General features: G+C 34.6%; 2 protein-coding genes across 3 annotated transcripts in view; one reads left to right on the top strand and one right to left on the bottom strand.

Moving 5' to 3' along the window:
* Positions 1 to 2402: 2402 nt before the first annotated feature.
* LOC118268540 (uncharacterized) lies at positions 2403 to 4413 on the top strand. Its single transcript, XM_035583077.2, has one exon. The coding sequence runs from the start codon at positions 2403 to 2405 to the stop codon at positions 4383 to 4385; it is 1983 nt and encodes a 660-aa protein (XP_035438970.2). The 3' UTR covers positions 4386 to 4413.
* Positions 4414 to 4510: 97 nt separating this feature from the next.
* The window catches only part of LOC118268228 (tyrosine kinase receptor Cad96Ca), a 116468-nt gene continuing 103295 nt past the window's right edge, over positions 4511 to 17683 (bottom strand). For both annotated transcript variants that reach the window (XM_035582621.2, XM_035582620.2), the window contains exons 9-11: positions 16057 to 16196; positions 14056 to 14197; positions 4511 to 5747 (exon numbers count right to left, since the gene is read on the bottom strand). In XM_035582621.2, the coding sequence (XP_035438514.1) occupies positions 5523 to 5747; positions 14056 to 14197; positions 16057 to 16196 (507 nt within the window). In that variant the 3' untranslated portion in view covers positions 4511 to 5522. The remainder of the gene's footprint in view (positions 5748 to 14055; positions 14198 to 16056; positions 16197 to 17683) is intronic.

Here is a 17683-nt window from a genome sequence, read left to right as displayed (position 1 = left end):
TTTGGTATATTTTGAACTGAAATGACCATGAATGCCATTTCATTTTGCTGATCTTACAATAAAATTTATACAATACTGATTTTTATCTTGTTTCACGTGAGTTCAAAACTGAAACACAAAAGTTTGGTTTGAAACAACCTTTTGTTTGTTGTCTCAAGAGAACTTTTAAGGGGAGTTGGTTTGGAGTTTGTTTTTCACCCTAAACATTTGGTGGTAAATCGAATGAATAGTGGTTTTACCAAAATCAAATAGTATGTATAAATATATTATAGTTATCTGTCTAAAACGTAAAATAAAAGTTTGATCTATCACTCATTTTAGTAAGCATAACACATTGTTTTTAATTTATAAAAAATAATCTAACTAGAATTGCTTTTGCGTTGTCTGTTATATGACATTAAATACTACTTTTCAAAGAAAAAAAAACAAATATTATCCAACAATAATCGGAATTTGTCAATAACAGGTTTACTTTTCAGTATCTTTTAAATGTTGTACCAATAACGCCCTTAGTAGCTACAAGTAAAGTATATATCGTATTAAACTTTGCACACATCATTGAAGAACAGCCTGTAAACTCTTTTGCAGATAAGTTTCAAGTTCTTTTCAACTATGCTCTATATGTTGAGTAAGATAGAATGGAAGAGGAAAGTTTTAGTGGATTTTTAGAACAGCGTTGTAAAAAGACATTGGAAATAGATTCCTGTATTTTTGTGTTACGCTTTAGCATTTATCTAAGGGTAGGTTCATATCTGACGTAAAATACGTTGAGCGTATCATCGGTCGAGTGTGAACGATCAATTTATGTTTGTATAGATTAGTCGGTTCTGGCGTTACGCGACCTATGCTAAACGACATGTTACGCATTTTCTGTCAGATATAAACCGACCCCAAAGATCTAAATATCCTTCTATCTCTAGTTATTTGATATTCTAAATCTAACCGTATAGAAAGTGCATTGTTGTATTGGGCACTTCAGCTACTTTAAAGCAAGGTTTTCCTTGACCTTGGCTAAGAAGCTAATGTCCTCTTTATGATCAGTAATAATAATTCTCCTGTGTATTTGTATTCAACTATTGAAATAAATCATCAATATTACACACCGAATTCCATTAAAATATCGTTTTTCTTCACTTAAAATATTTCTTCCACTTGGGTGCAAATGTTTCAGTGAACAAACAACAAGCTGAAAGTTTCACATAGTGAACAGGTTTTTGACTTCAGACGTGCTGACATCTGTTTTGGATAGTTTTCTGCAATTAAGAACTGAATGCATTTGTGAATACTTTATCATTACTGCAGCTAATTATCTCGTGTTCATGCTCGTTGTAGCAAAATAAACAGTTAGTGACAAGATGTACGAAAACAGAATATTTAGTGTGTCCCAACATTCAACGAAGAAGCTAGCTAGTTTAAAGTACTTAAAAAAGAACTTTAAGAGGTTGTTTTAAAATTTACATTTAATTGCAGAACGTTATTTCTGTGTAGCCAGTCTTGAACTCAAAGTCTCTTGGGAAATGTGGTTAAACTTGAATATTTCACAAGCAGAATCTTTTTTACTGTTATATAAGTAAAAATTGGCGAAAAAATTACCACATGCCTTTCACTGACATAATCTCTGTGATTCAAACTTGGTTGAATAAATCAACTACAAGAATAGTCAGTAAATGGACTTCTTATAAATATTCTGTTCACAATTTTAATATTAAACGCAAGGAAAGCTTGTCTGGCTAGCGCAATAAGTCTTAATGCACCTCTAAAATGTTAGCAGACTCAACTTAATACTTGAACCACATTTTAATATCATAAAGTATTGCATCTTGAAACTCGTGGCGAAGTGGATAACTTGGAAAATATTCTATAAGGATTCACTGCATCTTCTTAAAATAAATATATCTATGTGCCATGTATTACCTATTTATTTATAGTAAAAGGAGCATTTATGTTCCCACATCAATATTATAAAAAATATCCGAGTTCTGCAAGCAACATCGCCCGCGTGTCCGTAGGATAAAAAGTAGCCTATGTGTTATTACAAACCAAAATCTACCCTGTTCCAAATTTCATCTCAATCCCTTCAGCCGTTTTGACGTGATTGAGTAACGAACATACACACAAACTTTTATAATATTAGTAGCAAGTAAGTAAGATTAGTCAGTAATTGATATAAGACGGAAAATCCTCCTAAACCGAAATTCTTTATAAGGTATTCGTTTTACAAAGTACAGTCTATAAATCGGTTTTAGTCTGCATACTTTGAACCCAACATAATGTGAAAATTCTGTTACACCTAATGCATTAAAGCGAAGATTAATGTAGATAATACATTTACGTGATACAAAGCATGCAATAGCTGTTAATTACTATTCTGCAATTAGTTTACCAAGTTTAAAGCAACACGAATGTCGCTTTACAAAATTCTAGTGATATTCTTGCTAGTTAATAAATGTGAAGGGACCGTGAATCCATACGGACCGACTGTTGTTAGAGACTACGCTAATTGCATCAGTACTATAATTGAAAATGAATTTAACGAACCCGGTCTCTTGATATTCGCGAACACAAATAATGTTAGCACTTCAGTGTCTAATATAAGAACAGTTTTGTTGAAAAGGCTCCATGAAACAATGAATTTTAGTGTGGAAATCATGAGCCCTGGGAAAGAAGTGGAAATCTGTGATAAAGACAATTATAACCTCGGAGTTTTACACGTCGATACTTTCGTAGCCATACCGTCAGCCAATTATTTTATTATCATAATAGACAGTTATACAGATTTTTCATACTTAGCCAGCAAACTTATAAGGTCGCGTTCTTGGAATCCATTTGCAAAGTTCATCATTTTACTTTTCAACTACGTTCGGAACGATAAAATTAATATCGAATACGTTGAGAAAGTACTTAGCTGCCTCTTCAAATATAACGCAATAAATATTGTTATCGCCGTACCTCAAGCAAGTAATGTTCGTAATGCGATTATTTACAGTTGGAGACCTTACGACCCACCAAAGTATTGCGGTTACTTTAATGAAACAGCTAAAGATAGACTAGTTGCAGTAAATACGTGTGAGCGAGGGAGGCTGAAATACAATAATAGTGTTTTTGAAGACAAAGTTCCATACGACATGAATGGCTGTGTAATGGAAATACTAGCATTGCAGAGACAGCCGTTCATAAGTGATGATGAACAGTATACAAGTATTGAAAAAATTATGATCGACAGAATGCTAAAGCGGTTCAAAATGAAAGCTCATTATCATTTCTTAGAAGGATTTCGAGGGGAAAGGGAAAATGTTGGTGAATGGAACGGAGCGCTAAAGAAACTATCATCGAAGACTGGACAATTGCTTCTAGGTGGTATATTTCCAGATTTTGACGTGCACGAAGATTTTGAAACTACTACGACGTATTTAGCAGATGTTTATACTTGGGTCGTTCCAAGAGCTCCTAAATCAGCGCCGTGGGTGGCTTTAGTATTTGTATTTAAGCGATTGGTATGGTATTCAGTTATAGTTTGCTTTGTTCTGTGTGGAATAGCATGGACAGTTATTGGTCGGCTTAGCGGTGAATCTCCGTACAATAAATCACTTTTTCATTGTTTTCTTAATACTTGGATAACTACTATGGGTTTCGTTACATACTTACATCCAAAGAAAGACAGTCTACGTGTTTACTTCGTATTTCTCAACATGTACTGTATATTATTCTCAGCAGCATATCAAACGCAACTATTCGATGTTTTGACACGGACTTCTTACGATCACCAAATGAACACAGTTCAGGAGTTAGTTGACAGTGGCATAAAATTTGGTGGTTATGAAGAGTTGCACGATTTATTCTATAACTCAACTGATCCGTTTGATAACCTGATAGGTGAGAAATGGGTTGACATCGAAAACATTACTGATGCTTTGATTAATGTTGCTGTTTATAGGAATTTCTCGTTGCTGTGCAGTAAACTCGAGTTGAAACATATATCTGCAGTTACACCTGCATTGAGTGACAATGCTGGGAATTATAATTATCACACGTTTTCTGATAACGTTTTTAATGTACCCATAGAGACGATAGCGTTGAGAGGATTCCCTTTTATGTTGAAGTTTTCAACCACAATAACAATATTTAAGCAGAGTGGTTTAAACGAGGGTTTGAGACATCAGTTTACAGAATTTACTGAGAGAAGAAGAGCTCGTCAACTGCGAGATCTGTTGAAGGAAAAATCCGATGTTAGTCCACTGACGGCGAAACATCTTCAAGGCGGATTCTTTGCTTTATTCCTAGGTTATGTGAGCGGCATTTTCACTCTTATTGCCGAAGTCTTAGTGAACACTGGATCTTTCAAGAAAAAGTTTGCTCAGTGTAAAAGAAAATTAAACTTTATGTAATAGACACAAATTACAAAATAGTTTAATTTTTGGTGAAGGTGTGGTCAAACGAGCAGGCGGGTCACAGGTGCGTTGCCAGCCTATTAATAAGGAATACGCTTTTTTTCTCAAATCAAACATCCAAGTATACAACAAAACATTTATTTATACAGATCGTCTGTTCCTTTTAACGACAAGCTTAAATGTACTGTACATTTAATATACGGATCTTAATTATTTTAATAATTAAAATTACAATAATCGTAATATCCTAAAGACTAGTCTATGTGAAAATTTAAAATAACTTATAAATATTATTGCAAATCATTAAAAATATTATAATCTCCGTATTGTTTTATTTAAACAAAACATTACCAAAATATATAAATCATTTTATGATATAATACATTAAAATTTATTTATATGTAGAAGTCCATTAATGGATGATTAATTTTTTTCGTTGCTCAAGAATTTTGTTCGATTTATTTTTAATGTGTATTTCAAACACGTTCTTTGCTTTTTCGTTTCAAACACTATTTACATAATTACCCTTACCATTACAAAGGACTGAAGCTATACATTAATTGTATTTTTAAATCTAGATAATGCACAATATGTTACAAACTAATGAACGATATTAATATTTATTTTTGAGTACCAACTTTGAGTTTATACTATTCTTATAAATTATATACATTTTACTTAACAAAGTAGACAAAAATTCTAAGAGGTTCCTTCTTACTGTCATTAATGGGACATCTTTCAAGAGTTGATACTGGCGTTTAAAAATAGAACAACATGGCCACTTTAACGCTTGTCTACAGAAAGAATAGATAACTAAATATATGGTATGATACTAGCAGTATAGTCGATAAAATTGGATAATCGGTTGCCATCAAAGTAAAAAAAAAAATTGAATGACACTATCAAGTGTCAAAATTTACGTCAATCCCATAAAATTTTGTTTTCTACTCTACAAGTAGACAAGCTCTAAATTGGATTTAGCTGCAGGCTCAGGTTCGCTGGCCACCAAAAAAAAAAATATGAGAGCCAATTTGCTTGGTCAATGAAAAATACCATGTCGTTTCATTCGTAGTCGATTTAGCTATTACATTCTTTACAAAAATACTACACCCAAAAAATCTTACACCCAAACAATCATAGCTTCTCCCCATCTAAATGTTGAAGGTTATAATAAGAATGATCTGGGAACCTTTCTAACTGTATATAATCCATATCTTTATTAATTAAAGGTTCTAATCTATTGACGATGTCTGCAAAATCTGGCCTATCTTTAGGTTCAGCTTCCCAACAGTAGTACATTATGTTGTACAGTTCTCGATGGCAGTGCTCTGGCTTTTCGAGGCGATAACCCTCAATGACCTGGAAAAAGAAAAGAATTAATTGAATAATAGATTGATATAAAGTGTTTCTCGTCTGGACATTGGCCTCTGTCTTTTTAGTGGTGGACAGGAATAAATTAAGCCATAGTGCTTAATTGTTTGACTTTGGACATTTTAGGGTTAGGTACTCTTTTTTATACGTAAGATACGTATATGAGTAATTTTTATTTGAATGTCCGTTTTGTAGATTATTTTAAAATATAAGACACGTATTTTTTTATTTTCTTACGGAAACAAATACTTTAGAAGATATATTTGAAATATCGCGTGACGTCACTTCTAGGTATAAGTAAAATCATTCAGTCATTTTATGAGTAAAAATGACGTATTTGCTCCCACACCTAAACTTTGATTCGTTTTAATCAAGTACCTACCAACCTAATATTTTTTCATTAGGTACTTATAACTGACGGTCTAAATAGATTTTAAATGTTCACACCCCGTCATCATCACTATTGGATGGTTTCCATCTGAATTTCCATAACAATGTACAATATTTGTGCATCATAAATCAGTAACGTACATTCTGAACTAACGATTTCCTACTCATGAATTGTGTTATAAAATTTATTTGCGGATAATGTGTTTGAGCTCAATAACGTGCTATTGGAGTGGTATTCAATAGTTAAATGTTTGAATATTTTTTGATAAAAACAGCTACTAAACTACCGTATACAAATTTATTTTTTTATAGTATTAGCCGGTAAACGAGCAGACGGATCAACTGATGGTAAGCAAGCACCGCCGCCCATGGATACCCGAAACACCAGGCACGTTACAAGTGTGTGGCCGGCTTTTTGAGGGTTAGGAATTTATGGGTTGTTGTGGCATCAGGGATTGGAAAAATTGAACGGAGGTAAATGAGCCTCTGATAACCTCATTCATATAACGGAACACAACGCAAGCATTGTTTCACGTCGGTTTTGAGTGAGGCCGTGGTATCACTCCGGTTGAGCCGGCCCATACGGTTGGCTCTGCCACACTTAAATTCTTATCATTCTTCATCTTCAAAATTATCTTTTGGACAGTTTCCAGAGACAAATGATGGATTTTCCCCCACCGAAATTCCCGAATGCGTTACCGAAACGTATAGCACTAAGTGCAAGTTTAAATTGCTAATGGGACTAAGTGTCACTAGCAAACCCACCCTTTGCCAAAGTCATTTGTTACAGTATAACCCTTTGAATGTTCCATTATTTCCACATTTGGAATTCAAACCACAATTGTGTGTTTTAGATGCTTTGAAGTACTTTTAAAGATGTGGGCGTTACGTTAGAACTGAGGGATGGAATAAAAATTGCTGATTTCAAGTTATGTGTAGTATTTCTGGTGATTTCATTTACATTTGTTATATGGATATATGCTTAGTATACAGCTTAGGTATTTGTTTCATTGGAATGGTCATGTGCAGTATTCGGTATAATAGATAAGTTTTAATGTAATAGGCTAGATTACTAATTTTTATTTTAATATCCGTCATGTAGATTGTTTGAAATCATTAGACCTGTATTTTTTATTTTCTTACCGAAACTAATACTTCCGAAACGAAACAACGTAGTAAAACTAAAGAAAAAAACAATTTAAAATGTTAAGAAATCAGAATCTTTCCAATCGTTATTTATATAGCTTTGATACTCTATTTATCTCAATCTCGCAATGACCTCATCGTCGCAATCACAATGTACCTACAATTGAACGTAACTGCGGGCCCGCAATTTCCGTTTCGAGTTTAAAATGGCTCCAGGATTTTCTGTCCCTAAAATACTAGTAGTAAACGGTCCTTTGTGAGTTTTGATTATCATAATGATGATTTATATTTACGGCTTTCCGTCAGAAAAGATACACCACTGTGTATCTGGGATAACCCGTGCTATCTGCTAGAACGCAGATCTACGCGAGACACAATGTGTGTTCTATTTTGTCGTGTCTTGTCGACAAAAGAGACGTTAAATCAAGACAATTGCAAAAGAATACAATAATATCATCGACTGTACCATTTGTCCAATGATAAGTGCGACTGCTGAGTAATTTCTGATATTTCAAAGTTGGCTAAGTTTAGCTATACATAAAAGTTAATTGCTGTTCGTTAATCTCGACTCTCGACTAAAAGTCGAGAACGGCTGGACCGATTTGACAAATTTTGTTCTTGAATTTAGTCCATAATAAACACTTTTAGGCATATAAATACTTTTACAGTGTGTTTATAACCCAGTTAAAGAAATGTATCCTGGTTATAATATGAGGTACATATCTGTATATCTGTGCTTACTGCTTTACCCTTTACAGAAGAAACTAAAGTGGGTAAAAGTAATAAGTAAGTAAGCGCCAGTAGCATCTGTGACACACTTTAAACAACATAGTATAAGTGAATCAAGAGAGCATAACTTGATCCAGTTCACAGGCAAACTTAAGATTAAGACGTCACAAGTAGTAGATCATGAAAAAGTTTAAATTTATGACTTAAACTTGGTAAGTATCCGTCAAGTCACTGAGAAAGTGTACCAAGTAAGTGAGCTGGATCGACAACGTTGTTTGAACGGGGATATCTTCATTTAAAACTAGTGCTACGAGTGAGATACGGCATATAATGTGGAAATGTGGCGTGTCTTTAAGTGTGGGAGAGCCATGTTTCGGCACGAATGGGCCGGCACGACCGGAGTGATACCACGGCCTCACAGAAAATTGACGTGAAAAAACGCTTGCGTTGTGTGAGTGAGGTTACCGTAGACCCAATTATCCCCTTCCCAATTCCCGATTCCACCATTCCATCCATTTAACCTACAAAAGGCCGGCAACGCACACCTCTGGTGTTTCAGACGTCCATAGGCCGCGATTGCTTACAATCGTGAACCAGGTGATTTGTCTGCTCGTTAATACCATAAAACGGTAGGTAAAAAGTATGTATAACTGCTGAGCCAGGAATCTGACGTTGAGTTTTTTGGTTGGGGAAAAGGTTATCGCAATTACAATTGCTGACAAGAAATGTCGGATTAGATTTTCTGATTGGGCAAAAAATTTATTGAGTTTTCCAGAAACATGCTGTCTTCTAGAACTACATAAAGTATTTGACAAAGGCTTCCCTCTTATTCTAAGATGCTATATTATTGGTAAAAAGTGGAAAATGAAAAAACCAATAATAATAATTAAGTGCATTTCTTCATACGCATTTTAATTTAAAGCCAGTTTTAAATCTAAAATGATAATGATAACTCATGTTTATTCTCCAAAGAACAAGGATCATTTTTGCCCAATCATCGTTCTGTGAAAAGACTAATGATTTATGTATATTGAACGGCGACCATCCCTGATAAATGAAAGGAGATAAATGTCCAAGTGATTAATATATCTGTTTATACATAATTATATATGTAGCTATATCCAATTTAATTTGCACCACACTGTTACTTTGTCAGTTTCATTATAAAATTGTTAACATTTTCAGTTTTTACTAAACACATTCTTACAGGGATTAAAAAAAACACTTATCAGTTAATGATATACAAAAGCATTTAATGTGACATAAAAATCAAGTTAAAATCGCAAAAAAAATTCAAACATCTAAAATCCATCGTCCAATCTACTTCTTCTTTCCAGACATACTGTATCCATTAGTCAGAAAGCCTTTGAGGAAGGTGTCCACATCGACAGGAGCTTCGCACATACACATGCACTTGCTGTGTCTATCCGCCTTGTTCTCTTGTCCCCACACTGTGATCTTCTCGTGGCACTCACGACCGGGTCCAGGAATGTAGTTACTGCAGCATTCTCCACAATCTTGTCCAACGTGAGAGCAGCGTATGTAAGCTTCCTTCATCGTCCTACCAGCCAACGCCATTGAGAACAGCGCCAATATTACCACGACGAACAGAAAACGCATCTTAATAGCTGGTAGACTGCGACTTGCACTGTTGCTGCTTAGTGAATGGTTTGAGTAGAACAAGTATCTTCTTTTATACTGAAGACATGCTTTGATTAAGTATGATTCAGTTATTGTCTAAATTAGTAAAACGGCCTACTGTGTGTAGACGGGAAAACCGATGTGTAAATTATATATACTAGGGCTTGTCCATACCTAACGAGGCGAGTGGCAATGACATCTTATTTAGACATATTTAAAATTGGCAATCTTTAATATTCCTGTTTTTTGATTAACTTGTTGCTATGTGTATTAATAGTAAGATATCTCGTTTTTCTTATAAAGCTTTGATGAGTTAGTGGGGAGATTTTTTATTATAAATCTAATATGGTGAAGTGGCTATCTTACAACACTAAATAGTTTAAAAATTAGTATCATTTTGAATAGTGGGGAATCTATAGTAAACATACATGAAATGAGAATTCCAAGGACATTAAAACTGACGAAAAATAAAAAATAAACATCATATAAATTGTATAAAAATATTTATTGCACATTAAAATCTAGTAACAATAAATGGAGAGTGAGTATATTATTTACCCACACTACTTCTTCTTTCCTGAGAAACTGTATCCATTTGTCATGAACCCGTTGAGGAACTGACTTATGTCGGACGGTGCATCACACATGCACCTGCACTTGGCGTACCTGTCCGCCTTGTTCTCTTGTCCCCACACTGTGATCTTCTCGTGGCACTCGCGCCCAGGCCCGGGACTGTAGTTACTGCAGCATTCGCCACAATCCTGGCCTTGGTACGAGCATGGTATGTAGGCTTCCTTCATAGTCTTGCCGGCACACAGCGCCACCGCGGCAAACATTGCGACAACGAACAGAAAGCGCATCTTGATGGCTGGTTTGGTACAACTTGTGAACGACTGCTGAAGTTAGCGAATGATTTGACTGGTGAAACATTATTTCTTTTATACTAAATTCATATCTTTAACGTGACCTCTTAGACCTTAGTTTTAATAAGTTATGATACGTTTTGGTAAAATAATTATTATTCCTACGGGCGGGTCCTAAATTATGTCAGCAATTTAGAATTGACTGCGTCATCTTATGTGATAGGGCTAACAATCCTAATTAAATATTATTGGAATTGGAAACTGATTAATTGATAAGATAATACTCTATTTTTGTCTCAAAAATCTTTGCAATACAGAAGAAAAACAGCTATTGTGATGAAACTGTATTTTTCTTAAATTGGGTGCACGTTAAGGACTTGTTTCACAATGTCTGGATAGCCGCTAGGTATCAAATAACTTTGAATTAAGAACGTAATTTGTATGCACTATCTGTCACATTATTGGGCACTTGTATGAATGTGGTGAAACAGGCGCTAAATGTAAGGCTTTATTTACAACATTAACAAATAGCTTGAATTAAATTAAAACTACTCAAAATTGTGTTGTTATTTGAGTATGAACTCAGCTTTATTCTCTACTTCTGTCGGCTATCCTATAGTAGGCGTACTTTCCATGTTTTGAACTATGGACTTTCCCGAATAAAATAGGGTCGCCAATTGATTAATTAGATTTAGGTGTATAGTAAGAGTAAAAGTGTTAGTTGGTTTAATATGGTACAATAGACTGTTACTGGTAATTGCAATTATTACTAAATAAATATTTTAGAATTCGAGATCCACGGTATAACTGACAAAATACGATAAACTGTTTTTTTTTTAATTTGAGCTCGCGCATTAAAAGCAATAGCATCCATTCATTTTGAGCGGTGATAGCTAGGAGGACTGAAAATAGTTAATATGGCATACGGGAAAAGTCGCGGGTAAAAAGCTAGTGTTTAAACAAGATTAGTTGATTATTTATTACTTCGGACACGTCCTTCTAATTAGCTAAACATAACATTTGATATCTAATATGCTCGGACAAGCCCTTATAATAAAACTAACCCACGGCATCGTCCGATAACATTTTAACTATTGTTTAATTCAGCCTCCTAACTCAATTTCTATCATTTTAAGAAAAAAAACGTGATAGCTGTACTTGCAAACAAGTTTTTAAAAGATAAAAATGAGGAATTCGGCTACTGGGACCATGGTCCTAATTACCCAATCGATTTTTTATGGAAAATTCTACTGCCTAAGAGTTATATCTCAGGATTTTCTATCAATGTTTAATCGGGTGCAAATTATAATTTTTAATCAGAATTTCTTCAATATTGCTGTGAAACATTTTTCATTTAACTGTACCGATCCGGTATTTTCAATCGAAGTAAAAGAGTTTTTTTATTGAGTTCCCAGTTAATTGCGATCCCGGTCGTCGGATTCCACACGTTCATAGAATATTAAAAATTGATTAATAGATAAAACGTATCTATTTTGATACCAATAGCATATAATGACAAAGATTAGCCCTATCACATTAGATGACGCGGTTATTTCTAAATTGGCAAGATATAGGACTTGCCCGAAGCGTGTAATAACTTATTAAAAGTAAGGTCTAAGAGGTCACGTTGAAGATATGAATTTAGTATAAAAGATCTAATATTTTACCACTCAAATCATTCGCTAACTTCAGCAGTCGTTCACAAGTTGTACCAAACCAGCCATCAAGATGCGCTTTCTGTTCGTTGTCGCAATGTTTGCCGTGGTGGCGCTGTGTGCCGGCAAGACTATGAAGGAAGCCTACATACCATGCTCGTACCAAGGCCAGGATTGTGGCGAATGCTGCAGTAACTACAGTCCCGGGCCTGGGCGCGAGTGCCACGAGAAGATCACAGTGTGGGGACAAGAGAACAAGGCGGACAGGTACGGCAAGTGCAGGTGCATGTGTGATGCACCGTCCGACATAAGTCAGTTCCTCAACGGGTTCATGACAAATGGATACAGTTTCTCAGGAAAGAAGAAGTAGTGTGGATAAATAATATACTCACTCTCCATTTATTGTTACTAGATTTTAATGTGCAATAAATATTTTTATACAGTTTATATTATGTTTATTTTTTATTTTTCGTCAGTTTTATTGTCTTTGGAATTTTCATTTCATGCCCGTTTACTATAGATTTACCACTAACAATAATGATACTACTGTTTTAACTATTTAGTGTTGCAAAGGTGGCTCCAGTACCATACTAGATTTATAATGAAAATTCTCACTACTAACTCATAGCTTTATACATAGATCTCTTACTATTCATACACAATGCAACAAGTTATACAATACACAGTAATATTAAAGATTGTTAACTTTAAACATGTTTAAATAAGATTTCATTGTCTCCCGACTAAGTAGGTATGAACTATCTCTATAACTGAATCAAAGCATGTCTTTAGTATAAAAGAAAATACTAGTTCTAGTCAAACTATTCACTAAGCAGCAACAGTCGTAGTTACGAGCTCTCAAGATGCGTTTTCTGTTCGCCGTGGCAATTTTGGCGCTGTTTTCAATGGTGTTTGCTGGTAGGACGATGAAGGAATCCTATATACGGTGCTCTTACATAGGACAGGACTGTGGTGAATGCTGCCATAACTACATTGTGTGCCACAAGAAGTTCTCAGTTTCGGGACAAAAAAATAGGGCGGATAAACAGAGCAAGTGTATATGTATGTGTGAAGCGCCTATTGACATGGATAGCTTCCTCAAAGGAATGCTGACGAAGACTTTCTGATAAATGAAAATGATGGAAAACAAAGGATGTCTGGAAAGAAGAAGTGGATTAAGACGATGGATTTTAAATGTTTGAATTTTTTGCGATTGTAACTTGATTTTTATGTCATTATTAAATGCTTTTGTATATTATTATTCGATAAGTTTATTTCTTCCCAGTTAGTGTGTGTTTGGTAAAAACTGAAAATAAATCAAAGTTAAATTTTTGTACTTTGACATGTATTATACAACTGACAAATTAACAGTGTGGTGCAAATTAAATTGGATATATATCTAATTATGTATAAACAGATATATAAATCACTTGGACATTTATCTCCTTTCAATTATCAGGGATGGTCACCGTTCAATATACATAAATCATTAGTCTTTTCACAGAACGATGATCAAGTTAAAATCTTCCTTGTTGCTAAAGGAATAAACATGTTGCAGTTATCAACTTATCACTATCATTTTTAGATCTAAAACTACTAAATGCTTTAATTTTTAAATGCATGTGAAGAAATACACATAAGTATTATTATTGTTTTTTCATTTTCCACTTTTAGTATACTTTAAATGTCTTTTAAATTCTTATTACTACTGTATGAATTTATGACTAGCCAAATAATTATACCATTTTTTTAACTATTATATAAAGACATAATTATAAACATACAAACTATATTTTTGTATGTTTATAACACTACAATAAAAACGTAAAGAATAACAAATCTTATTATTTAGTACATAAGGTTGTAACTCACCTTTTTCATGACGTCGTTAGCTGATAGTCCAGGGTACGGTGTTGACCCAAGGGTCACGATCTCCCAGAGTAAGATGCCAAAACTCCAGATATCGGATTTAACACTAAATATATTGTCGTATAGAGACTCGGGCGCCATCCATCTAGAATAAGAAAGAAAAACATATTTTACCTTTTTTCTAAGCTACTTTATTATACTTGGTACAATAATTTTGAGATTTTACATACACACATACAGGGGTAGGCAGAGACAATGTGTATGTATGCTGTTTTCTCCTTTATACGTCAAATACAACATTTTTTATATTAAGGGAACCGCCTTAAATTTTCTTTACCGCCTCCATTTTTTTTAAGACAGGTAATATCACTAAATCTTTGTCCCACACTAGGATTATCTCCTGTGTCGTGGGTGCGTTTTTAAACATACAAGTTCACATGCACATGACACTCAGACTTGAAACAACAATTTCTGGATCACACAAAGAATTGCTTCATGCGGGAATCGAACCCTCTACACGTTGCGCGGTAGCCGTTTTCCCAGGCACCGCACCAACCGTATAAAAGCAACATAAATATCTTCCAAGAAGACGTGTGATATTAGAATTTATTGTTTAATTCCACATTCATTTTATAATATTTTAAAGTTCATGTTACCAAAGCAGCTACTAATTTTACTTCTAATTTTATTCAACTATCTAATTTCCCTGCAGGTTCATATACGTAGGAGTTGTGGTAAATGTAGAGAAAACTAAACTATAAACTATGTAGATAGAACTTAACAATAATAACAAACTAGAAACTAAAACTATGTTAATAATTCGTTGAAATTAAATCTCAACTATCTCATTTACTGTGTTCTAGAATCTGCTAGCTTTTATCTACAGTTTTTTCAAAGAGGGAAAGTAATTCAATGACTTCTCCCACCTTGGGCGAGGCGAGAGGGAGTGTCAGACTCTTACTGATTAAAAACCACCCCGTTCCTACTCCTGCTTTTCAAGCCGGTAAACCCGTTAGGCAGTCCGAAGCTTCGGAAGCTATTACCTATACTGCACTTTTATTATTACTAACTACTTCCACGCAATTTCACCCGGTCTGCTCGGCTTCTATTGATCGTAGTTGTTTTATATTCTATAACATTTTTCGATAAATGGACTATCCAGCACAAAAATAGTTATTTAATCGGACCAATAATAAACTCTTTTTAGAATAGTATAAGATGGGTTTTAGATTTAAACATCTATTCTAGGCTATCTTATGTCAAAACTTTGTGCCACCTATTCTCTTATTACTATATAACAGTTTTGCATAATATGATACCATTTTAAAGTTCCAAGGTGAAATCCAGGTGAAACCTAACTAAACATACTAGATTAAAAATTCCACAAAAATGGTCAACTAATCATCCACCTGACCGTTACAAACGCAGCTTAATCTTAGTTGAAACGGGTGGTCCACTGGCTTTAATTTAGGCAGACCGCTTCCTTAATTAATCCCCACGTGGAAAGCCGAAATTCAAGCGAACTAAATTGTGGGTGCTAGTTATTTGTCGAGGAACTTAATATCCGTTAGTGGAAATTTCAAATTTCCTATCATAGTTGTAGCTTGCCCGTGCTCGTATAGAGCGCTCTTGTGCAACAATTTATTCTTCTAAACGATCTCTAAATCGTTTATTTTTCAAAACGAAGTTGCAATCGTATTACTACACCTCCGGATATTGGATAAACTAAATAGTCGTAATGTGATGAGTTATTTAATCCCCTTAAAGGTAGGCAGAGATGCACATTATGGCACGTAATGCCCACTGTTTAGGTGTAAACACCTGTTCTAAAGAAATAGCAAAACGTTGTGAGACATTTAACTATTAAAAATTGCATAGGCGTTTCGGCACGGCAGCCACTTTTCACAATGTATGTTATAATAATTATAAGTCTCATGTGATAGGGTGTGATATATTTGCTATATATTTTATTAATAAATTAATTCTATATATAAACTGACTTACCTAATGGGCAGTCGTCCATCACTCTTCCTCTCATACACATGTGTATCTCCAACATCTCTGGCGAAGCCAAAGTCTGCAACCTTGCATACTCTGTCTTCTGTGATCAGCACATTCCTCGCTGCCAAGTCTCGGTGGATTATCTGGAATGGGTTGGAAAAATAAGAACCAATATAAACCACATTATCACACCGATGTTTGAGTTTTTGTCCGTTAATCACGCTGAAGCTACTGGACGGATGTTGATGGAATTTGGTACACAGAGACAGAGTATGAGGCTATGAGCTGACTTGGGTGATATGACACTTTTTATCCCACGGAAACGCAGACAAAACCGCTGGCAGAAGCTAGTGAAAATATAATTTTATACTCTCCAAATCTTACCAATAACGTTTCTTGTGAAATCTAGTTATCTATTCGTCCTATAAATCTTTGAAGGTAAATATTTGTATAGACTAACATGGCCATAAGCTACCGATTTCTACTTTAGCTCTGAGATATTATTATATCCTAAAAAATCTATGAATTCTTTATGATAATGCATTCTTGGAAGTAACGATACCCAACTTGCTAGAAAAGAAAAGGACCTCTAAAGATCAGCCCAGACAAATACAACAGCCATTTGAATTGACCCAATCCTTTAGAGTCTAGTACATATATTTACTTGTTGTAAATACTGAAAATCGTTTCTACCACTAATCAAATGGATAGGAAAATTCCAGCATCCGATTTGTTGAAAATGAAAAGGTTAAATGATCAGTCGCTTTCGTCTACGGCTAGACAGGCTGTTTGAATAGTATTGTACTAAGCTAAACAATAAATAGGCTCTTTACATCCAATCACTTTTTTAGGGGGAATTTCATCCAATGACTTTTCTCGACTTGGGCGAGGCGAGACGGAGTTTCAGACTTTTACTGAATAAAAACCACCCCGTCCCTGCTCCTGCTTTTTGAGCCAGAGCCCCGGTACACCCGATAGTTACTACACTTAGCTTAAGATTGTTAGCAGATTTGAATCTTAATATCAACGTCATACATTATTTAGTCAGTAATTGTAACATCATTAGGATTTCAAAAGCTAAATGTAACAAAATCAGTTTGTAAATTTATACTCAAGTACCTAAAAAGCAAAACCTTACACTAACGATCTACATTACTGTTGAGGTCGTCAGCCTCAAGATAAAAGTTGACGATTACTCGCGAATTTGAGAACGAGCAAAAAACAAAAGAAATTATATTTTTTTTTCTAAAATTAATCTGCCCCATTACTTTTCAAAGGCTGTGTTGCTACACAGCCTGACTAATAGCTAGTACCACAGAATGTAGGGCCTCTTGACAAGATAATAATGACTAATGAGTCCTTTCAAAAATAATTGGACAATTTCATTTTGTTTGTGCGACATATTTAAAATGGCGTATATGTTTTCAGATTGGCAACAATATTTTACGGGCAATTTGGTAGCATCAAAGGAGATATTTGGAACGAAATGCCTTTGCAGACCATATCGCTTTTGTGTTTGAATTAAAATAAAGATGGATTTTATTGTTACGCCTATGTGAAGTTGAGGTCATTCTTTGTGAAATATTGATACGGTCTGTAACAATACGTCTTTCACTAATTTGACTCCTAT

Source organism: Spodoptera frugiperda, chromosome 29, assembly GCF_023101765.2.
Source record: "Spodoptera frugiperda isolate SF20-4 chromosome 29, AGI-APGP_CSIRO_Sfru_2.0, whole genome shotgun sequence".
In the NCBI taxonomy this organism is placed as follows: Eukaryota; Metazoa; Arthropoda; class Insecta; order Lepidoptera; family Noctuidae; genus Spodoptera; species Spodoptera frugiperda.
The sequence above is the reverse complement of the archived record's forward strand: the minus strand, read 5'-3'. Positions and strand labels throughout refer to the sequence as shown.